At 38.2% G+C, this 24,776-nt stretch overlaps 1 protein-coding gene across 1 annotated transcript; it reads left to right on the top strand.

The window, feature by feature from the left end:
• The first annotated feature begins 4,229 nt into the window (after positions 1-4,229).
• LOC131317121 (protein STRICTOSIDINE SYNTHASE-LIKE 12-like) lies at positions 4,230-8,585 on the top strand. Its single transcript, XM_058346692.1, has 4 exons — positions 4,230-4,471; positions 4,585-4,658; positions 6,497-6,749; positions 8,096-8,585. The coding sequence occupies exons 1-4, from the start codon at positions 4,230-4,232 to the stop codon at positions 8,583-8,585; spliced, it is 1,059 nt and encodes a 352-aa protein (XP_058202675.1).
• The last annotated feature ends 16,191 nt before the right edge of the window (positions 8,586-24,776 follow it).

The following is a 24,776-nucleotide window of genomic DNA, read 5'->3' on the forward strand; positions in this document are numbered from 1 at the left end:
AATTTTTTCATCGCCAAAAGGAATAATTGATGACAAAAAATTTCGTCATCAAAAAGCACAATAAGTGAGGAAAAAAATTTCGTCACCAATTATTCACTTTTTGGTAACAAAAAAAATAGATTTCGTCATCAGGTAGGAATCCTCGACAACCTTTAATCGACAAATTTTTTTTCATCACCTATATTATTTGTGATGAAAAACATGCAATTTGTGATGATTTTCATTCGTCGCCCAATTGAATTTTTCTTGTAGTGCGTTGGGAGAGAGGGGGGGGGGGGGGGGGGGGGGGGGTGGGTGTATATCCCACAGACTCTCTTATTTTTATACACATACATAACATATACCACACTTACACCCCTCCACTTATGAAATACATCATTAAGTCCTAATTTCTCCATCTCTTTACACATTAACCCCAAGGCATTTACTCAACATTATTCATGTTAAAATGCATAATTCCACATTAAGATTAGCAAATAAAGAAATTTAAATTACGGGTCCTAATAAAATGTTTAAAAAAAAGTTAGGATGTTCAACTGCAAACCCCTTCCACGGGTGTGCAACCGCCTCTGCATATAAACGAGCTAAACAAGGCAAGTAGTCGATCGATTGCTCAAACTTGGCTTGAAAACAGAGCTTCATTAATGTATTCAAGCTTAGCTATTTATTGAGCTAGGCAAGTCAATCTCAAATGACTTTTAATCAAGTCAATCATGGCCCGATCTTGAGTAGTTTGACTTTTTTAAACATTATGAGCCGAGTAAGCTGAGTAGTATCCTGTTCGAACTTGATTTGAAAGTTTAACGAGTTGATAGGATAGTTCGTTTAATTTGAACTACTAAACACTTATTAGACACTTGGCAAAATTTAATTGGCCATTATTTGACGTGTCTAATTTTGATGCTTGTGACATGTGGCAGTCTAGAATTGGGTTAAATATTTGAAGGCCTACACCCATCGAGAAAACTAACAAAGACCAACAAAAATTAGATTTAGCTTTGAAATCAAATTTAGGAAGGAAAAAAGAACAACACTAAAACAAGGGGCACGATTTATTTCCAACCAAAAGATTTTCCTCCCATAAGCTGGAAAAAAATCGTGAATTATTGACCAATGTCAAATAGTTGTCCTAGGGATGATCAACAAAGGCAATGACAATAATGATTGGGAGGCTTGTGATTGAATTCCTTGCAATGGCCTTCCTTGAAGCAATTGCTATTTTTGCAAAGCGTATCGCAAGTTTGATCGTCTTGAGTTCGTGGTACGCAACTCCCAATGTGGTTATCGTAACAACAGTTGACCCTGCAGGTGTTGCTGTCCTCATCATCACCCATCACTTCCTTATAATAACCTGCTTAATTATTAGTGGACACATCGATGAAGTTGACTCGTCGGGAAGCATGGTGCGGGTGAATGAGCACGTTGGCTCTCAATGGAGTTCTTGTCAAGGAGCATGGTGCCAGTGACTAGGCATGTTGGCTCTCAATTGAGATGACTCTGAATCGATTGAGTGGGTGCAGAATAAACCCAATTCGCGAAATATGGTTGAGAGTATTAGATCTGAATCAATGGGGAGTTTGGATGCAGAGAGGGATTAAGGCCAAATGTACGGTTCACACATGAGGGGAAGATTTGTTAGAATATGTGTGAACGTTGTGTCCCACATCTAATAAATAGAAAAAGAGTTGGACTTTAATATATAATTGGATGGCTCACCACTTATAATGCTTAGCCTTTTAACTAGATATGAGTCATTTAATGTATATTGGGCACAAGTGATGTGGTGGACTGTTTGTCGTTACTCCTATACAAATTGGGTCTTGAGCACGCAGCGACGGGTCGATTTATTGGGTAAACTCCCAACATGGATGATATTGTTCGTGGCGGAAAGGGCTAAAGAAGTGGTGGTTTGATAGAAGGCAGGCATCGAAATGGTGGCTGCAAAAGATGGCAACGCCAGCCAACTAGTTGAGAATGGGCGGTTGTGGGAACAAAATGGGTGAGTTAACGAATTGGTGAGTAAAATCTGAAATAGAGTTTATTCAGTGGGTGGTCAAGTTCAAGTTTCTTTTTTTTTCTTTTTTTTCCGGTAAAATAAATCTTACTAATCATTGAAACATATTACAACGATTAAAAGGATCCGAAGAAAATGGCATCACAATCAAGGAAAAACTGGCCCCACAACAAAGTTGACACCCCTGCCCTACTCGACAATCATTTGCCTCTAAAAAAACCCCCACAAAAGGTTGGAGAGAAACCAACCTAGGAAAACACAAAATAGAAAAACAGAGTACATTGTACACAGAAACGCCCATCCTAGCTTTCGAAACTCAGATCTTGACTTGTCTAATTCCATCTAAATTTCCCCTGAAATCTTCAACTGAGTTTTCTCTTGATGTTGAACTTTGATTTCATCCAAAGAGTCACTAATTAATCTCTGATTTTTGAGGAGTTGCATTGTTGAAGATGAGATCTTTTCTAGCTATCAAAATTGACCACAGCCCATCATAGAGAGTTGCTTCCCAAATTGGGAAATCTATTAATTAGTAAACCATAAGATCACCAAAGATTGGATATCAGAAGGATAAATCAGAGATATACCCCAACATTCAAAGATAATCGATCAGATACTTCTTGTAAAGGGGCAGTGTAAAAACAAACAAGGAGTCTGTTGTCTCCAGTTCTGCATTTCGAAAAGCACATAAGCCTTGTCCCAAATTGCTTTGAGCTTCCATACCACTTGAAATCAGTGCTGATTTTGTAGCAATCATTTGTTGGGTAGCTTGCCTTACGAAAAATTCAATTTTGGGACGAAAAAGATTTTTCCAAATTGAGTGTAAAAGGGGATTTTGATTATGTTAAGAGTCATCGCATATTTCATAAACAGATCTTTGTTCGCAGTTGTTGATCGCCCATTGGGGCGTGTGAAGAGGGGTGGCAGAAGGAGGATTGCTCTATGATTGTTGAGTTCGTAGGAATTCTAGTCAAGGTTGAAATTATTTAGAGGTGCCTTGAATTCTGGAGTTATGGCAGGATAAGTAATGTAAGTTGGTTGAGTTTTTTAATCGGTGTTTGTTGCAGATTAGGTATCCTATCTTGATATTGTAACCTCCCTCAAGAGTCCAAGATATTGCTGGCTCTTTGTAACTTTCATAGTGTGGCCTTGTCATTCCTCGTCCGTGGAGTATATTCTTTCTTTGTGCTTGAGCAAAACTACGTAAATATTCATATTCTTGTGTGTTTTGTTTTCTTGTTTGTCCTAATATTTTTGTATTGTCATAACAAAGTAGATTTCTGAGTTTGATATTGATATCCATTTTTAATTTTTCAATGAGTTCTAGGAAAATAGATGTTCGAATACAATCTTGAATAGAAATGTTTCCAGAGCGGTCCGATGCAAGTCACTCTGTACAATGCACATGATTAGTTCCACACACACACACACACATATATATATATATATACACACACACACACGTCTCTCTGACTACAACACATTTAGGTGCCAGGCACTCTCTGCCAATTCAAACACATTCAGGTGCCAAGCATTTTCATTTTTCGATTACCTTGGTTGAGACCGGCTAAAAAGGTGGTAAAAAAAAAAAAAAACTGGAGAGAAAGCGAAAAGAAAAGCTAGCCTGTAGAGTGAATCGGGCCTTCCATTATGGCCCATATGCTCTATTAATCAAACCAGAGAGAGAGAGAGAGAGACGGTACTGCTCGATCGGTTTTAATGGTTCAATTGGATTTCAAGTTTTCAACTTGTCATGTGCATGCGTGTAGTTTTAGCTATGGATCATATATATGAAATCCAAAACAAAAATAATATTCACACAACAATCCAAACACAACCTCTCACATATATGTGAGCTCTATGCACACTACTATGTGTGGGTCCCACATATATGCTAGAGATTGTGTGAGCTGTTGTCTTTGGATTGTTACGTGAGTAGCATTATCCGAAAAAGTAATCATAAAATAATGAAACTCAACCCACGCCCATAACTCTCTTGTCCTTTACCAAAACAAACCTTTCTCTCTCTGTTGTCAAGAAAATGGGCAAGATAGCATGCATGCTCTTGGTCAAAGAGATGGCATCATCTATATGAATATTTCGCATAAAATACAAATCGAGTTCATATAATTATGTTTTGAAGCGGGATACGCGCGCGTAATGTGCCTATATATAGTGTCAAGGTCCTTTGGCATAATTCTCATTCGAAAACCCAATGGCAAATCTAAATATTGTTTTCATGTTTTTCTGCTCTCTTCTTCTTGTGGTGTTTGTTTCTGGTAATTCGTACCCATTCTTCAATAAGATTCAATTGCCACCAGGAGTCACGGGTCCCGAGTCAGCCGCCTTCGATGCAGCTGGAGGAGGACCCTATGTTAGCGTCACTGACGGTAGGGTCCTCAAGTGGGATAGCAAACTCAATGTTTTTGTAGAATTCGCCTACACTGCACCAAATAGGTAACGCCAAATTAAGGAGGAATGGTTATGTTAGGAATGGAAAACAAGGCAAGAAAGAGCATGTTAAATAACCTCATTTTGCTAGTTTTTAAATCGATCTTCATCTCATGCAGGGAAGGAATTTTAGGTCAAACACGAAACCATAAATATGGATGGGCTCTCGAGATTTTCCTTAGACAGTATAATAGTACACCTGCATAATATTTTGTATAGATGTATATGACGTTTTGTATATATATAATCCATACAATATGTAAAAAATCCAAAACATCTGTGCATAGAAAGGCGTACAATTTGTTTAAAAATTCATAATAACAAGATACAAAAAAGTTGTTCTACTAACATACAAACATGATGAATTCAAATTGATGTTATAAATATATATGTGAATGGTAGTTATTAATTGTTATATACAAAAGTTATGAATTCACGACTGACGTCATTACTTTCATTATCGATTTATTTTGTTATTGGTACAAAAACGATTAAAAAGTTATGCGTGACAATAGTTTTTTTTTTTTTTGCAAACAATATGAAATGGAGAAATACTTTTGAATTGCATTCATTTGATGTAATTTTTCTTCTGTTGGGATAAATCATAAAACTAATAATACTAAAGGCAGAAAAGGGGCGTGATAAAACTTGCAAGCCTATGCTTCAAACCCGAAACCGAAGGGCCGATTTCCGAACAAAAAGATACTTTAAATGATAAGTATCAAATGAATTGAATTTTGGGTATGTTTCATCTTGTCAGACCGCTTTTCCACTATCTCCTAAAATTAATTGGTGTTAAAGAAGGTTTTAATTAAATCTTTTATGGCATTCCAAAATGTTTGATCAAATTATGACAACATTCAAACTAATTTTTTTTTATTGGCAAAAAAAGTTTCCAATTCATTAAGAGTATGAAAACCTGTAACAATACAATAGGAGTAGAGATGCATTGAGCTCCTTCGTCTCGCGAAATCTAAACCTATCTTTTCACCTCTCGATTTTCATAAAAAAAAACCTGTTAGCAAGACACCAACATTCAAACTATTTGAAGAAAACTCAAACTCAATCCATTTTGTTCATAATTTTTTGAAATTTTTTGTACCAAATTAAAGAACTAATCGATATCTTTTTACTTCGGAGTGAAGAAACACGAAAAATCATGTCCAAAATCACTTTTTTTTATTTCAAAATTGTACGTCTTTTCATAGAAAACTATCATTTTGGGGCAGAGGGAGTCTTAGAAAACGAACATATTTCGATGATGTTTTGCATTAATTAGAGAACGCGCGCGCACACACACATACACACACACACACACCACGGTTCTTCGATGGGATCCCTTACGGCCTTACTGTGCGGACCTCCCCTTTTCCGATCGAATTACGACGATTCGAGCCGATCAATGTATTCAGAACGTGATTTTAAAAGTACCCGCGTGAAATCGCTAAAAAAAATGACGGTGAAGGACTTGATCCGAGCAGTTTTTTATAAAAATACTATAAATATATTTTTATGCAAAACTGTTCAGATCAAGCCCTTCCTGGTCATTTTTTAGACAATTTCTCGCAAGTATTATTAAAATCACATTTTGAACACATTAAGCGGCTCGGATCATCGCAATTCAATCAGAAAATGAGAGGTCCATACAATTTGGCCGTAAGGAATCCCTTAGGAGAAGCTGACTGATATATATTCTCTTCTAAGCCTCAAAATGATGGAAAAACTTAGAATTTTTCATCTTAGAAACTTCTATTTCAAACGTGTAATAGATTTTTTGTTTTTAACTAGTTATAACTATTTTTGGTGGTATATCAACTTTGGTTGACCTATCTTATGATATATCCTGATACGATTTATAAAATAAAAATAATAATACACGATACATATCCCAAATATTTGATAACACTGATTTGGAGTGATTAGCTACAAAGGCGTTGGGTAAACACTAGACAGGGTCGTGTGTTAAGCGCTTTCGTTTAACATTTTGGGTTCTAACAGCTATTGTTGATATCAGGAACAAGCAATTGTGAGATGGAACAACTGATCCAAATATGGGGCCTATATGTGGGAGAACGTTGGGTCTAAGCTTCTACTATGCAACGGAGTCTCTTTACATTGTTGATGCATACTTTGGGTTCCTAGTGGTAGGCCCTCAAGGAGGCCTTGCACTTCAACTTGCCACTAGTGCAGAAGGTGTGCCTTTCAAATTCACCGATGGCGTAGATGTCGACCAGCAATCTGGACACGTTTTTTTCACCCATGCTAGCGAAACCTTCGACTTGTGGTACGTAGCTTATACGCGTTCTGTAATCATTTTCTTCTCCTTCTTCTTTTCTAACAGCATGCATGTCTGGTAGCCCAGTGCCCAGTGGTATCATTTACTCCCGTATATAGTTGACTGCTCCCGTGTATTTGACTAGGGTGCAGATCTCATTGACTAGACATTGTCCTAGCTAGTAAATGACGAATTCTGAGAATTCGCAGGAAAATGCAAATGTGAAAATTAGGCCCCACTATGATTCTTGCGCGCAGTTCCCAAAGCCCTCTTGACTTTTCCACTCCTCCTTCTACATGAATTCGATCGGCATAAGATTATTGTCTCTATAGCCTATATAACTTCAAGACTCTGTTTGTTTAACCGTACGTATGTAAAATATTTTTGTCGACAATATATTTTGCCATTTTTACTTGTCTATTTGGACGTAATTAGTTGTGCAAACTCCACCGAATATCGATCGTCTCCTTCCAAGGCCACCGTTGACCCCTATACAGATGGACTTTGATTCAATTCGACTCATTTGTGCCACCAATCATATACTAAATCTCACCCTTCAAATAAAATCTGTGCAAAATTCCATTGCAGAAGAGAAGGGCTATGTTTGGTTTTAGGGTTTTGATCAGGTTTTTGGGACAATGAGTAAAGAGAGATAGATAGAGAAATGAGACCAATAATTCGATAGAAAATTTATTAGTTGGGGTTGAGCTATTTTGTTTTCTTTGTGTTGGGTTGAGCTATGTTGTTCCCCAACTTTTTCTCTCCATGTACCCTTTCGAGCTCTATTAAAATTTCCTTTGCCGAGCAAAAATAAAATTTATTAGTTGGGGACCGTGTGCGGAGGAAGTAGTTCGTTTTAGAGACCCAATGCAAACAAAGTCTAAATCTTTTTTGGGAGCTGCTGAGCTAGGGACATAAAATTTGACCAAAAAATGCCATGGGCTTGTCAAGTTCATTTGCTTTTGTAAGGTGGATATGCTCAAAAACATGTTTAAGTTTTTGTTCGTTGGAGTTGAGAGCATTTGGATTGTATTGGAGATTTCTCGAACGTACGTTTTGGTTTTATTGGTGGTTTTTTGGGTGTCTTTAGTTGGCAACTTGTCATCGACTATTTCTATTTTTAGTTTTTCTTCCATGGTTGTCATAAAAATTGAAAGGTTAAGGCCAGGAGTAAGTTGAGATTTTGGTAGTGGCAGCATTAAGAGTTTTCATGTTCTCCCTCTGAAACACTCTCATGCATTCGTTTTCCTATTTTACACTGATTTCATATATCGATCTTCTATGATTAATGAGATTTCCTTTGTGGCCAATAAAGAAAAACGTACAAATTAACGTACAGACGTGTATACGCGCAGGAATGCAACACAACCGGGTTTTCAACCTGACTCAACTGGAAGGTTGCTAAAATATGACCCAGTGACTAAACAAGTTATCGTGTTGCTAAGAGGGCTAGCAGGGGCAGGTGGCCCGGCTGTGAGCTTCGATAGCTCTTTCGTCCTGGTTTCAGAGTACGTCGGTAAGAGAATTCAAAAGTTTTGGCTCACAGGGGTTAAAGCTAACACCGCTGAGATTCTAATCAACCTTCCTGGAAATCCGAACAAAATTAAGAGGAGTGAAACGGAAGGAGAATATTGGGTAGCACTGAATGTAATTAGTCAACAGCCGATATTATTTACTGCGCCACAGGGTCTGAGGATTAATGGACTCGGAATGTTGCTGGAGACTCTTCCTCTTGTTACAGGGTATTTCAATGCATCTATCGCTGTAGTGCAAGAACAAAATTCTGCATTATACATCGGCTCTCGCGATACTGATTTCCTCGGGGTGTTCAAGAAAGGGCCATGAATTATCGATGCTAGCGGTGTGTGAGATGTTAAATTAACGACTACAAGTACTAAATAAAAGTTGCTCTGAAAGAACTATATGGAGCTACCAAAATAAGGGATATGAAATTGTTGTCTTAATCTATCTATTTTCCTTTGTAATGCTGTTAGTATTTGATAAACTTTGTTGCATTAAGGAGTCGAAAAAAGGGAAAATGACGGTCAATGACGTGTTTTGATAATTAATATCTGCCAATGATATTTTCAGCATTAACAAATATTTTCAGCATGTCCTTGGCGGGTATTAATTATCAAAACATGTCCTGGGCTGTCCTTTTCCCTTGAAAAAATCGATGCAATGCTTGAGGGAGTCAGGCATATGAACAAGTTGAATGAGGCGAGTAATTTATGAAACTTAACGAGTTTCATAAATATGTACAAGCTTGGCTAAGTATTTTATGAGGCAAGTCGATCTCAAATGAGTTTTAATCGGGTTGATCATAACCCAATCTCGAGTAGTAGCCTAATTGTTTTAAACGTCATGAGCTGGCCGAGCAAGCCGAGTACGTAGTACCACGTACAACCTTGATTTAAAAGTTTAACCAATTGAAGGATAAATTCAAACTTGGTTTGTTATGTCACAGACCACCCTCAAAAGTACTTCTAATAAACAAACATCAACTTGAATTCAAGTAGCTTAGTTGGTTTACCAATCCTAACAAGTGAGGGGTTGTGAGATAGAGAAAAAATCCGGTGTCAGTTTTTCCATATGAAAGAGAAAAGAAAAAAAAATGGACGTGCGAGTGTGGATAGTACTCCATTTTTTCCGAAAAATCAGATCTGTTGTTTCTTGTTTTGTTAGAGCCATGGTAACAATAACGAAACCAAACAAAACATGATAAAGGTAAGATTATATCTTACATATGCTAGCCTGTGGCCCTGTGCTAATCAAACAATCACAAATCACTCTTTTTCTCCCTTTAACCTTCTTACATGACTATATGAGTGTGAGATAGGTAAGTAAAAAATAAGAATATTTTTTAAATGGAAAGTGTGAACATTAACTATCTACAGTATTTCGTGGACTAGATAGTGATTTCGCAGGCCGGGTGACTCGGTGGGCCGGCTTGCAGTGCAAAGCTAGCTTATGGGTAGGTCATGCTTCAATCACCAAGGCCAATTACAGCCAATACACTATTCGGCCTGGGCTAGCCTGCCCGTTTGACGGGCTCATGCCAAGCTAAAGCCCTATGGGCCAGACAGTCTTTGTGCGGGCGTCGAGGTCGCGAGCCGAATGATTAACATACATCCGTCGTCCCATTTGATTTGCTTTAATTTGTAACTCAACTTTTTAGGAGAACATGCAATTAATGCAAATCTTTACAGAAAATTTTATTAGATTTCAAAACAGAGTGGGGTTAATGCGACGATCACTTTTTTAATGCCACGAACATGCAAGAAATAATTTGTTCGAGCATGATTTGAAACTGTATTGAGCTTCAAACAGTTTGCTTTTTGTCTTGCTTTTGTTTTGAGGCCAACTGCAATTCATTTTGAGCTTCAAATAGGAGCCTCTTGTGTGCTTTTTTTTTCCCCTGAGATGTAAAGCCTCTTTTGATGCAATTCTGTTACTTATATAGCAAACCGTTACGTAAAGATAACCTCGAATTCCAATATGCCCAAAAAAAACTCATGATTGAACAGACATAGTACATAACCGCATGAGTTCACACTCAAAAATACTACTCCCTCCGTCCCTTTTTTGTGTGTCCAGTATACCATTTTGGGCTGTCCCTTAATAAGTGTCCATTTTGTAAAGTTAGGGGGGTAAAAGTTGATGTATTGTCTATTTTGTCCCTAAAAGTAGATTTTATTTTGAAAAGTTAGTGAGTAAAAGTGTAATGATGATGGGTAAGTAAAGAAAGTGGAGGAAAAAGTTGATGTGAAAGGTGTAATGATTATGTCTTTTTAATAAGTTGGAGTTACGAAGCAGGACACTTAAAAAGGGACGGAGGGAGTATATAACTCCATGAAAATTAAAATTACTTAATCTTCAAAGTTACCCGAGACACAAGCGTTGGTCAAGGACCAACAAAACCCAAAACAACCCAAACCCGAACTCCTGCCTTGAACGCCGTGAAACCACAATCATGTTGCTGCCTAACACCCTAAAACTCAATCGCGCGATCAGGATCCAAAATGCCGCCGCCGCGAGAATCGTCCTGCCTCATGGCAGGACTAGATTAGTGCCATGTGCCGAACCGTATCATTCCGTATTGCTGCACTTGGTTCCCACTGTAGTTCTTGGCCGTGACCCGACCCAACACCTTAGACCGACCACTTCTCGCTTGGTTCGAGCGGTCCAACAGACCCTTCTGTTATCAAATGCAATGGGCCGATCCACTTCGGGCCGCAATTGGGTTATGAATTATATTCTGGCCCACTACAACGAAAATATAATATAATAGAAAATTAGAGACCGGTCCTCCTTTTTAGGTTCGGTTTCATCCCAACCCTAATATATTTCACCGAAGCTGAATGGCTTGGTTATGTAGTGTGACGGACGTTTTTGCCCCAAATCCCAACAAACGAAATAAAAGCGCCCCCCCCCCCCCCCCCCCCGCTCTCTCTCTCTCTGTGTGTGTGTTGTAAAGCTGCCTGATGCGCAACGGGTGCCAAACACCCTAGAGAGCGAGCAAAGAAGTCGTCAATGGAGTCCTCCGAATCAAAAGACAGTAAGGTAAATGAGGCTCAGTGGTAGCCCTCAGTCGTCAAAAAAGTCCTCGTCGTCATCGGAGTCGCTGCTAATAGGCGAGCGCTCCTCCTCCTCGCTCTCACTCTCCGCAGTTTGAGATGTCGTGGCTCCCTTCCTTTTCGTCTAAGCTGCCCCGACTGGGATGGCCTCTCCCTCAGTTTTATCTAGTACCTCGTCGTCTTGCGACCTGCACTATCTGCACCTCTCTGCACGCTACCCACTGGTTGTGAAGCGATCGCTTGTCTCTGGGCTGCGGCAGGAGTGGTAGAGGCGCTCGGTGCCATCTTCTTCGGAGGAGGGGGCCGAGCAGCCTTGACAAGAGTCCTAGATAATTTAACAACCTTTACAGAATTAAAAGAAGAACATAAAAAGATAAAGTCAAACAAGGCTGATTGCAACGGCAAACCAGCCTTCCCCGGATTAGCCAGTCCTAGCTTGCACAAATACTAGGCAATCCGTTAAGATACATATATTGGCTATATTAGTGGTAATAGCCCATTCCAAAAGCAAAATCCCTGCCCGTATTTCCACCATGATCTTCACACTCATTTCGAAAACTACATTTGGAAGGTGTTGAAACAAAAAATAATAAAGAACACACAATTACGTGCTTCGGTGGGCCGGCTTGCAGTGCAAGCTAGCTTATGGGGCAGGTCATGCTTCAATCACCAAGCCCAATCACAGCCAATACACTATTCGGCCTGGGCTAGCCTGCCCGTTTGACGGGCTCATGCCAGGCTAAAGCCCTATGGGCCAGACAGGCTTTGTGCGGGCGTCGAGGTCGCGAGCCCAATGATTAACATACATCCGTCGTCCCATTTGATTTGCTTTAATTTGTAACTCAACTTTTTAAGAGAACAAGCAATTAATGCATATCTTTATAGAGAATCTTATTAGATTTCTAACAGAGTGGGGTTAATGCGACGATCACTTTTTTAATGCCACGAACATGCAAGAAATAGTTTGTTCGAGCATGATTTGAAACTTTATTGAGCTTCAAACAGTTTGCTTTTTGTCTTGCTTTTGTTTTGAGGCCAATTGCAATTCATTTCGAGCTTCAAACAGGAGCCTCTAGTGTGTTTTTTTTTCCCCCTGAGATGTAAAGCCTCTTTTGATGTCTTTGGGATTAATGCAAGTTATTTGCTTCTCATATGAAATCTAAGTGAATTTTATTGCTTTGTACAGACCTAGTGAACTTAGAGCAAACAATTCAACAATTGAACTTAGAGCAATTCTGTTACTTATATAGCAAACCGTTATGTAAAGATAACCTCAAATTCCAATATGCCAAAAAAAAACTCATGATTGAACAAACATAGTACATAACCGCATGAGTTCACAATCAAAAATACTATATAACTCCATGAAAATTAAAATTACTTAATCTTCATAGCTACCCGAGACACAAGCGTTGGTCAAGGACCAACAAAACCCAAAACAACTCCAAACCCGAACTCCAGCCTTGAACGCTGTGAAACCACAATCATGTTGTTGCCTAACACCCTAAAACTCAATCAATCAGGATCCAAAATGCCGCCACTGCGAGAATCGTCCTGCCACATGGCAGGACTAGATTAGTGCCATGTGCCGGACCGTATCATTCCGTACTGCTGCACCTGGTTCCCACTGTAGTTCTTGGACGTGACCCGACCGAACACCTTAGAACCGACCCCTTCTCGCTTGGTTCGAGCGGTCCAACAGACCCTCCTGTTATCAAATGCAATGGGCCGATCCACTTCAGGCCGCAATTGGGTTATGAATTATATTCTGGCCCACTACAACAAAAATATAACATAATAGAAAATTAGAGACCGGTCCTCCTTTTTTGGTTCGGTTTCATCCCAACCCTAATATGCTTCACCGAACCTGAATGGCTTGGTTATGTAGTGTGACGGACGTTTTCGCCCCAAATCCCAACAAACGAAATAAAAGCGCCCCCCCACCCCTCTCTCTCTCTCTCTCTCTCTGTGTTGCAAAGCTGCCTAATGCGCAACCCCGTTGCTGCCAAACACCCTAGAGAGCGAGCAAAGAAGTCGTCAATGGAGTCCTCCGAATCAAAAGACAGTAAGGTAAATGAGGCTCAGTGGTAGCCCTCAGTCGTCAAAAAAGTCCTCGTCGTCATCGGAGCCGCAGCTGATAGGTGAGCACTCCTCCTCCTCGCTCTCACTCTCCGCAGTCTGAGATGTCGTGGCTCCCTTCCTTTCCTTCTGAGCTAGCCCCGACTGAGCCGGCCTCTCCCTCAGTTTTATCTAGTACCTCGTCGTCTCGTGGCCTGCACTATCTGCACCTCTCTGCACGCTACCCGCTGGTTGTGAAGCGCTCGCCTATCTCTGGGCAGCGGCAGGAGTGGTAGAGGCACTCGGTACCATCTTCTTCTGAGGAGGGGGCCGAGCAGCCTTGACAAGAGTCCTAGATAATTTAACAACCTTTACAGAATTAAAAGAACATAAAAAGATAAAGTCAAACAAGCTAGGCTGATTGCAACGACAAACCAGCCTTGCCCGGATTAGCCAGTCCTAGCTTGCACAAATACTAGGCAATCCGTTTAGATACATATATTGGCTATATTAGTGGTAATACCCCATTCCAAAAGCAAAATCCCTGCCCGTATTTCCACCATGATCTCCACACTCATTTCGCAAAACCACATTTGGAAGGTGTTGAAACAAAAAATAATAAAGAACACACAATTACGTGCTTCGGCGGTATGCCTACTGCACGGGGGAAGAGAGGAGGGATGGATCTTTTATTCCAATGAAAATTGATGGATGAATACAATCAGTTGTATTTAAAATGTTGGAGAAAAACCATAGAAGGCAAGTCCTAATGTGGTCAACAATCCACACCCACATAGGAGTAAATCTCTCCAAAGATTGGACCAATTTCCTAATAGGAACCTATCAAATCTTCCGGGCAAATCAATCCATATTAGGCCCAAATCTCCTCCTCTTCAACAGAAAGTAATTCAATTGTCCAAATTAACATCCCGAAAAGGGTTTATCACATTTGGAATCCAGTCATCCCGAAACACACTAATGTTTTCCCCATTACCAATCTGCCATTTTAACTCTTTAACAAGTAACTCCTTATCCCACACCATGTTCCCCAGAGGCAGCCTTAACCTCTAGGAGAGGTTTCCTTTGACAATATTTTCCCAAAAGTATCGTAGCTAACAAGGAGCATTGGTTCTTGTAACAACCTCCAAGCAGTTTTTGCTAAAAGAGCTTTGTTAAGACAACCCAAATCACGTAAGCCAAACCCTCCCTTACTCTTAGGAAGACAACAAGCCGACCAATTTTTCCAAACCAGACCTCTATCCCGCTCTCCAAACCACAGAAATTTCAAGGTTACACTGCGCACCTTCGTGAGGAAATATTTAGGGGCTCTAAAAACAGACAGTACATAATTTGGAATGGTAAGCAAAACATGTTTAACCAAAATGAGTCTAGATGCAAACGAAAGCGCGCATAGGAGCTTTCCACATACTCAATTGGTTCCGAATTCTGCAAAGAGTTTTAGCAAAAATATTTCCTTTACTCCCTGAAAAATCCATCGAAGCCCTCAGATAAATTCCAGGTTTTTCGACCCCCTTTAACTCCAAAAATTCTCAAAAGTGTATTTTTATCTTCGGGCAACATATTGGCACTAACAAACAATTCGGATTTATTAAAGTTGACCCTTTGACCCGCTTGCTGACAATACACATCAAACACCAAGCCTATTCTTGGGAAGTATTCCAATACTAGCGCAGGTCAGTTCCGTACGGTGTTGCTTGTCTCCACAAGTTGTGAAAGTTTTGGGTGTGGCGAGTTATGAAAATTATCTTTATTTCTCCATTTTTGCTCTATCTCTTTTTATTTTCCTCTCAATCAACAATATTGCCGAAAATAGATTACTTTGTTGAAAATTTTCAATTTAACAAACACAATAGTGATGTATAAGTGATATGTTCTCACATTTGATCAAAAAAAGTTATAGTTGAAATAAATCGAGCAAGAGCTAACACAATTTTTTACTTTTACCTTATAACTACCATTTAGCAAAAGAGAGATTGGCTATGATTTCAATTGAAAATGAGGCGCCGTTCCACTAAGCATTTTGCGCTTCTTTTTAAAACTTTTTATGTTTTTCGAGACATGTCATTTTCCTCACATACATCAACTAATTAAATGTTCTTAATTAGATGATACACGGCCATTTCTATTTTTCCATGTGTCAAAGATTACATACATACATCATCTCCGGTACTCAACATGATAGCCGAATCGCAATTCATTACCATCTTGTCCGTCATTACCACACAAAGCACAGAATAATATCTTAGGTATATGTGCTGCTTTTTTCTTACTCGGCAATTTTTTTTATTAATCTTTGAAAAAGAATACAAAAATTAAAGAGATCAAGGGTACAACAACAATCGCCACCCAAGACCCAAAATCGGAAGGCAAGACGTCCAACTAAAACAAAAGGGAACGTTGGAAACAAAACACCCAAACATAACTATCTCAACTACGTACCAATCTTAGGGGTGTGCTGTTGTTGTGAATTGCGATAGGCTGATAGCTGTTAAAAGCATTTGAATAATTTTGGGCCTCTCTCCTTGCCTCCCGGAGGCCTCCATGGGAAGATAAGGTGACCAGTAGCCACCATAAATTTTTCTGCCATTCCACAAAAAAGAAAATTGATGGAGATAATTGACTGAAAGCTCCCAGTTGTTCCCAAATGCCGTGTAGTAATTTGATATATTCCATCTTGATTGGCTGCACATGCCCCTTGATATCGATCAATTTTGGCGACTTCTGCTAATAATTCTCATCAGTCATCCTCGATCTGGCCCAGACAACTGCAGAATTTTCACAAATCGAAAATATGTGTGGTACATATTTCGTCTCGACTAGGATATCAGTAATTCCTTGAGTTGGGGAAAAACAAAGTGACCTGGGCCCAAGCCCAACGTCAAGTCTACCCCTCCATGCACGGTAAGTTGATTCCATATTTATTGGCTTTTTTGTTTGATTGGTATCTTTAGCCTTATCAACTGGGTCAAGTTAAGATCAGCCACTTCTATTTCAATCGAGGCTGGATGATGAATCAATAGAGGAGTTAAATTATCTGCTGCAATTGCGCCCTCTTCCAAGACCAAATTGCAAGAATCACTCACCACTGATGTCACTCACATGGGACTAGAAGGATCCCCAAATAGCCTAGAATCAGCCCCACGGCTTGCTATGGAGTTTTCACGATGGATTCCTCTCTCTCGAACACATAAACTTTTAAAAGTTAATGTGGTTTGATTAGGTATTTACGAGTACGAAAAAACCAATACAATTCGTACAAATATTTAAAAAATGCAAATTAGAGAATGATATATAGGTTCGGAATCTTTGGATCAAGACTCTCTCTCTTAAAAAAATGCAAATTCGTCATGAGTTTGGAATCTTCATAATGTCTTGCATTTACATACTACAAGAGATTTGAAACAAGCCTTTATTTCTTTTTCAAAAAAAAAAAAAAAAACGACGACAAAACCTAATTATATGACTTCACACTTTATTTTTTTCTTCATTTCTTTCCACATAACATGTAACTACATTTTCATTGAACGGTGCCACTCACATGTTCGAATTCTGGCTCTGCCACAGCACACAATAGACAGCCAATGACATATACCATGAAGCAATCAAGTCCATGTAAGAATTTGTGGGGTATCTCGAAAGAGCATTTTATCCACGATTGATCCGAAACAGCCACCACATATGTCATGCACTTGTTCTCTTTAACTTGATATATCTGAACTTCCGTTTGGTGAGGGTGTTTCGGTTTCGGATTTTGTTTCGGTTTGTGTTCGGGTTGGATGTTTTCTTTTTAGGTTCCTAATAGCATTTATGTTTGTGTTTCGGTTTTGTTTTGGGTTTTTTTTTTAGTTTTCCGTGTATGGATGCATTTTTTCTTCTTAGGTTTTTTTAGGGTGGTTTTATGTAGGGTCTTTGCCTATGCTTGGCTTCTTGGTTTTTCTTTGGGTCTCGGGTGGCATTAGTTGCCGTGCCCTTGTCCGTTTAATCTCTGTATCTTTTTTTCAAAAAAAAAATTAATTTCTTTTTCCGAGCAAAAAAAAAAAAAAAAAAACTTGCATGATAGATTTGAAACAGCCAACCAAACCAATGAATCAATTTCTACTCACGCATCAATGAACTTGTTCTCTTTAGGTCTATAAACAGGCATCAAAATTGTACTTTAATTAATCTCATTCGATCTTTGTGTAATTTGAAAGAATAGTCACTAGTCGTCTAGTACTGAGCGATATGGGTTCCAAAACAATAGCTTTCCTAGGATTTTTGTTGGTTACTGTTCTTCTCACTACGTCGAATCGAATGTAACAGAAAGGCATTTTGTTGAGACTTCCAATGAAACTAGTGATATTGAAATTGAAATTGAATTTGAATTTGAGTTTGCTCTACACATTCGGCCAAATTATTGGATATAATTGAAATGTCTACAAAAATTAATATATTTTCACGAAATCTAATGGGGGCCGTGCCTCCGCAGGACCCCACCTACATCCGTCCCTGCCTTGATGCCGTTGGGCCAAATGCCTGTCTTTCATCTTTCATGAATATGTCATTAACATAATAGAACTATATTCAATACAAGTAAAAAAAACAAATTATATCGTCTCCAAGTACTGTTAGTTATTCATTCCTGGTAGTAATAGAAAGTAATGACTCTCTCATAATAAAAAACGTCAAAAGGATTTATTTTTACATTGCTAACTATGGTTTCACTAGCACAATGATTAAAAGAGACTAAAGAGTAAAGTTGTAACCACAACCAATAAAAATGTGGATATTGTTCACCCACTTCTTGTGGAATTGGCATCCAATAATGCTACGGTCCCAAAAAGTTTCTTGAATAGGACGTGGTTCCAAACCTCATTAATATGGGTGGGTCCCATATCATTTTAACCCTCTCATATACATCAAACCCCACACCCCTCGATCTCTTTCTCAAACATCACTTCAGCCCTTAAGCTCATCCTCTTCCTCATGAAATCCTAAAACACCCAACTAACATTTTTCCTAAGCAGTACATGCAATCTCACCAAATTCCTCAAAATTAATGTCAATAAAATGCAAATCGAATCCATTTACCACAATTTCAGTAAAGACCAAAACATGCACCTAATATGTTGAACTTAAAAAAAAAAAAAACTAGCGAAAACATAGATCGACAATCATTGGAAGAATTCACTAATTCTCTGCCCTATATCATGAAACAAGCGCAATGAACTTCCCTATTAGATCACCCACCCCAACATTATTGTAGGGCAAATACAATTAACCGTGAAGTTCCAACGAGTATTGGCAACCCTCACGGCTTTAAAAATCCTTGGACGGAATAGGGTCAACAGAATAATTTAAACAAAGTTTCCTGGATGATCCATTATATGTAACACTTAATTCGCAGTCTCTAAGGGATGTGGGACTTTGGACCACCCATCCAGATGTCAAGTGGGACTCTTTATCGAAACTTGGCCGCAACCTGGCTATGGGGCATCACATATGGTATCTTTCATTTCAAGATGGGCTCCAATATTGATCCTTTCTTCTTCTTTCTTCTCCATTGTCCTTGCTCCTTTTTTTTTTTTTTTAACCAACTTGTGTCTTCTGATGACTTCCCTAACAATTCTGTAAGTCCCTAAGTAGTTGTTCTGCTACAGTTTATTTGTTGGAATTTTGAATGAGAATTTGTTTAAAAAAAGTTAATTATCAAAAATCTGTATTACCTAAACTTTTAATGCACTTGAGAAACACCTGTAAGTAGTTATTGTTCTTGATCTTAATTAGTTGTAAATTAAACAAGAATCTTTTTGTTTCTTTGCCAATCGAATTGTCTATTTGGAAGACTAGTTAGTCCTCTCCCTATGTCGTTTTTGATTGGTCCATGCTGGACAGGAGGGTAGCCTTAACAGAGACTTAGACTAAGTCAAGTCGTCCAATGACAAGAGAGTGGAGAGTGTGGGATAGCAAACGGGACCAAAGTTTCAAGAAAACAACAAGGGAACAAATTTAAACTTTTTTTTTCAAAAGGAAAAAGCATATTCATTTAATTCATTCAAACAAGTTATACGACATCTACAAAACATCATCCAGATACGGATCAAGACATACAACAGTTACTAAAAACCATCCGAAAACAGAGATACAGAAAAACAGTCAAACCCTAAAAGAGAAGAAACGAATGTCGAACTCCTAAATAGGAGCCATTACCCATCCACACCGTAATCATGAACCTCGAAAGTGGAGATAAGCATATAAATGCACCATGATTAGGTATCCTAAATTGCATTGGTATTAGATAAGCACATAAATTCACTCATGTGGCTTGGGTGATGTGCGGATACACCCCCTATAATTCAAAAATGTGCATATAACTCCTTGTGGTATTGAAAATGTATGGATAAACCCCTTACCGTCATATTTTTCATCCATACTAGCAAGGGTGCACGTGCGATGCACGTGATAATTTTCTATGAAACTATTTTGGGCTTTACCTCAACTTCTACTAATGGATAGTGGGATTAGTCCTGAAAGATTAGTTAAAAGTACGCATAAGCTGGCTTGGACATTAAAGTTATAAAGAACAAATTCTTTTATATGTTTATAAGAGTTGGACCAATATATAGCACGAGACATTTTGAACGATGCTTGCGAGATTTGAAGAAAAAAGAATAGACATGTAAACCTCTCCTCCTTATCAAAAAAAAAAAACCCCTTGGTTGCATTGTTAAAGAGGAGAGCATTGGAGAGTAGTCTAAAGACATGTTTTCCCTTAAATCTCAAGGATGTAGAGAGATTTTGAGAGAGCAAAAGATATCAGACAAATCACTCTCTTTCCTAAATTGCCGATCTAATCAAAAGATATCAGAAAAATCACTCTCATTTCTATCTTGCACATCCAAACAATAGAAAGAGAGACATCACAATCTTTTTTCTTCCGTGCTTTTTTCTCCTAGGTGGCCAAACGGAGTGCAAGTCACCTTGACTAAATCTTCTTCATGGGTACAATGACAAATATACAGAGCAATTTAAGAATTTGTCCCAAGACATTTGGTTCTAATGCCTTGCTAATGAACGTCGATCTCAAACCAGAACATTAGCATCAATCGTGAGTTTGAGAGAAGTTGAATCATCATAATGATGCATCAGAAACTACCCAAAAAAGGCAACATATATTAATGGGCAGATCCTGAAGTGGAAAAGAAGTTGAATCATCAGCATGTCTAGCAAGTGGAAACATTTCATACTCCTTAAAGCAAAATTGAAATCCAAGCTAGGTAATTCTTGAAGAACATGGGACAACAATCCCTCAATGAACCCACCAACCCGCAATAATTGTGGATCTTTGAAAAAGCAACTTCTACCTTCACCCTTCCTCAAATACCTAACATTCCCGGTGAAAATTTCAATGAGTTTAAGGTTTGTAGTATTAGAGAGGTCCTTCAAGATCATTATTTTTGGGAAGTCAACCTCTAATATAGATTACATCTTCAATGGATACTACCCGTTTCCATAGAGCCTCCTTTTGCATTGTGAAACTTCAATGTAATTTTAGTAGTTGAGTTTCATTTCTAACTCAAACTTTTGACGTTAAGACCATGAAGTCGTTGCTTAATACCACTTTTCCCAATTGATATAATGCATTACCCTTAATTTTCAGTCTAGGCGACAAATAACTCTTGTAGTCTTAACAAACAAATGATACGGCTTTCTAGACAAAAGAAAACAAAGACCATAAATTGCGCGTGAATTCCCAAAGTGAATGGCTTGAAGGTTTCCCCATTGTTACTCTACATTCAGTGGTGGTTTGCAAGGACTGTGTACAAGTAGTCAAAAAGATGTATGGGTGACCCATAAAATCAGAGTCAAAGCATATGTATCTTTGCCATTCTTTAGCACTCCATTAAAGCGATGGATAATGGCCAAGTAGAAGAGCCTTTTACCCTATTATTGAAGTGTATCTAGAACTTGGAAGTAACTTCCCTGTAGGAGATCTAAGACTTGGATAAAAATGTAAAGATGAAGGCATGATATGATAGTTGATTAATGCCAGTGATCCAAATCAGTTAAAGAAACACTTGAAATTAAGCCAAACATAAGCCATGTTACTGGTGCACCATATGTTAACATGGAATCAATGGGAAAAATGCCATTTTATTCAAGAAAAATCTAAGCAAATTTGAGAAAGAAACCAAAACAGTGAGAAATAGGTCCATTTCTACCCAACCTAAGAAAAAAAGTCCATTCTAAAATCAATTTGAGATGTAACATGAATATATCAAATTGGTTACCCGCAATTCGCAAAGCACTTGACTTTACAAAGTACTAACCAAATCCCAAAAACATAGAACACAGAGAAAGTGCTTGGTATCTTAGATACAAAATAGATTGAGATCAAATGATGACCTGATTTTTGTTGCAGTAAACGATAGATTTGTAAGAGATGTTAGCAGACCAAATCGTCGGTCATTTTTACAAATGTTGGAGAGATCCTCAATCGGAATATCTCTCATCTCTGAACTCAATCCCTACCAAATCCCCAATATTCTCGGGACATTTCTGCAAAGCTGTAACCCTCCACTGAACTGGTTGATGAATATCTTGATGTGCCTAGAGAAGATCTAAGACTTCCTGCTAACATCAATCAAAAAGAAAAAGGGCCCAACATTATGTCGAAGAGCTTTGGCGCACATGTTACATGTATTACAACAATGGAAACTAATTGGTTTAATTAGTTAACGAAACATCATAATAAGAGTACCTGGAATCACAACTTAAAACCATGGCCATAGTACGAACAACAAAATGATGTAGATGCCTCTATTGCCCTTTTCCCTTTTGAAACAGAAGCAGTCCAGGTTTACCCCAAGTTGATTCCTGTTAAAGCATGGAAGAAACTGATGCATGGTTGGGAACACACGCACACACTGTCACGCTAGGGAATGAGGCTGAAGATCAAAAGTTGCTCTCTTTTACAAGTTACACGAGTCAACAGACAACAGTCGATGTTCTCACCTCTTGATGCGAAGGAAGGAAACCTCTGTGTGTTTGTGTCTGTGAGACATGGCTTTCTTTCTTTTGTGTTAAGCCTTTAGGCAAACAATCGTATCTTTTGGTTTACATGCCGCCGTTCATAATGCACCGTTTCCTCTAGAAGGAAAACGTCAGGTCTGTTATGTTAGTATTTTTTTTTGTTCTCAGCAGGGGTATTTTGGGTCATAAAAGTGTGTGAAGTGCACTCGGTGGAAGATTTCAAGGGCTATATTGATGGAATGAGAAAGGAGAAAGTGTAGCTAGTGAAACTTGCAATGAGGATGGGGGCGATCCAATTTTCTGTTGGATGGTCCTCTATTTTTTTCCCTATTTTCCCGCTTTGTTTTCCTCTCTCAGTAAGCGTGTGTGCTTAGTGAGTTTCTCTCTCGATGTACCCTTTTCGAGCCAATAAAATTTTCTTTGCTGAGCAAAAAAAAAAAAAAGTGTGTGAAGTGCTTTATTAGTTTCTTCCGATTTTTTAAAGAAGTATAGTAGATATTAGTTGCAAGGGCATTTTTGGAAATCAAAAAGTAGAAAACACCTTCGTACGTTTTAAAAAGTAGTATAGATAGATAGGAGTGGTAATTCCACTACACATCTAATTTGAACAATCAAATTAGTAGTAAGATTATCAATTACCACAACAAAGGTATTCTATTCAAAATCCATAGATCATTGTGACCCTTGAACTAATGTTTACAGCCCAATTTTTTTTTGTATATTCTATTAGAATTATCTTTCGATTGCTAATATGTTTATTGGGAAATTATAATGCCAAAACTGTTTTTGTTGGTGTCAAAACTCTAGTGCACAAAAGACTTGTACCATGTGCAATGCACAAGACTTTTATGCATTAAAGTTTTGACACCAACAAAAACGGTTTTGGCATTATCACTACCCTTATTATTTTGTTTTTGTTTGATAGGTGAAAAGGGGGCAGAGTAGGTAATACATCTCCATGTTATTACAAATTTACAATTTCATGGGGTAATATTTTGTTGTTTTGGCTTTTTATGATCTTTGTCTTCTTTATTTGACTTGCTTGATCACTTGATCATGTTTCATTGGTGTATTCACATGAAATTCAAATTAAATAAACACAATAAAAAAATTATTGGAATAACTTTTTGGTTGCGATTTCCGTGCATAACACGGGTTTTCTTCTAGTAGTCAATTAAAAGCAATTGATGAATAATTTAGGGCTAGCTTTTCGATCTCCTTTCTTCCCAGAGGCTTCCACAGGAAGAAAAAGTGACCATTACCAACCATAGTTGATTACCAAAACCAATTTCTAACTGACGGAAAGCTCCCACCATATCGTCCATGTTTATTGGCTGCACATGCCAGTTGATATAATTAGAACAGAATTTCCAGACAACTAAAACAGAATTTCCGCAAAAGACAAATGCTATAGGGTGCTTGATGGCACTGGGTCCATTGGCCAGCTTTAGGATTCTTTCCAATGCGAAGCAGTGGACAATTTACATCACACAAAACACTTTTAACATGTTTTACAAATTTGCCCTTAGTTTTGAAAGTAATAACAAAACAACCATTTTTCCAAGGAAGTTGATTTTCGTGCTCCAAAAAAAGCCTCACGCACTCCATCTTTTGTCTTCATTAGATAAACTTCCTGAATTACCCTCTTCATCTAAAACTTTTCCGTGGAAAAGTTCTTTCTTTTCCTCACAAGAGTTTTTTATAGGTTTTCGCGCTCCAATAAATATCTCAAGCGTTCCACCTGTTTACTTACTTGAAAAGAAACTTTTCCAGGAAAAAGTTTTAGATTGAGATGATAATTTAGGAAGTTTGTCTAATGAAGACAAAATGTAGAGCGCCTTAGACTTTTTTTGGAGTGTGAAAATCATTTTCTTTTAACCCAATCAGAAAAAGTAAAATGCTTTTGTTTGGTTTCAATCTTTGGATATTTTAGTTTTTGTAATGAGTGGAAAGAAAAATATGGTAATGATTGAAGAAATGAGTAATGAATAGAAAGAGATGAAGAGAAAAATAAAAGTAATAATTAAAGAAATTAATAAGGTAATAATTGAAGAGGGAAGCAAGATAATGATTAAAAAACAGAAACAAAAACAAAACAAAGTTAAACTTGAAAATGAACAAAGAATTGTGTTTCCCCCTTTAGGCGCCATTTCCCAGTATTTCCTTTTTACCATTCTTCCTCTAAACTAACTTTTTCTCTTAAACTTGTTTCGATATGCTGGTGTCGAAAAACACTCAATTACATTTGACGTGCTTGAAAAACTCTTGATTAATCCCTTCTACAAGGGTCCTTTTCCCCTCATTTTGTCCTTTCCCCCTCCATTTTCTTTTTACTTAGAATCCTAGAAATCAATAGTTCGAAGGAGCT

This window comes from Rhododendron vialii, chromosome 2a, assembly GCF_030253575.1.
Source record: "Rhododendron vialii isolate Sample 1 chromosome 2a, ASM3025357v1".
Lineage (NCBI taxonomy): Eukaryota > Viridiplantae > Streptophyta > Magnoliopsida > Ericales > Ericaceae > Rhododendron > Rhododendron vialii.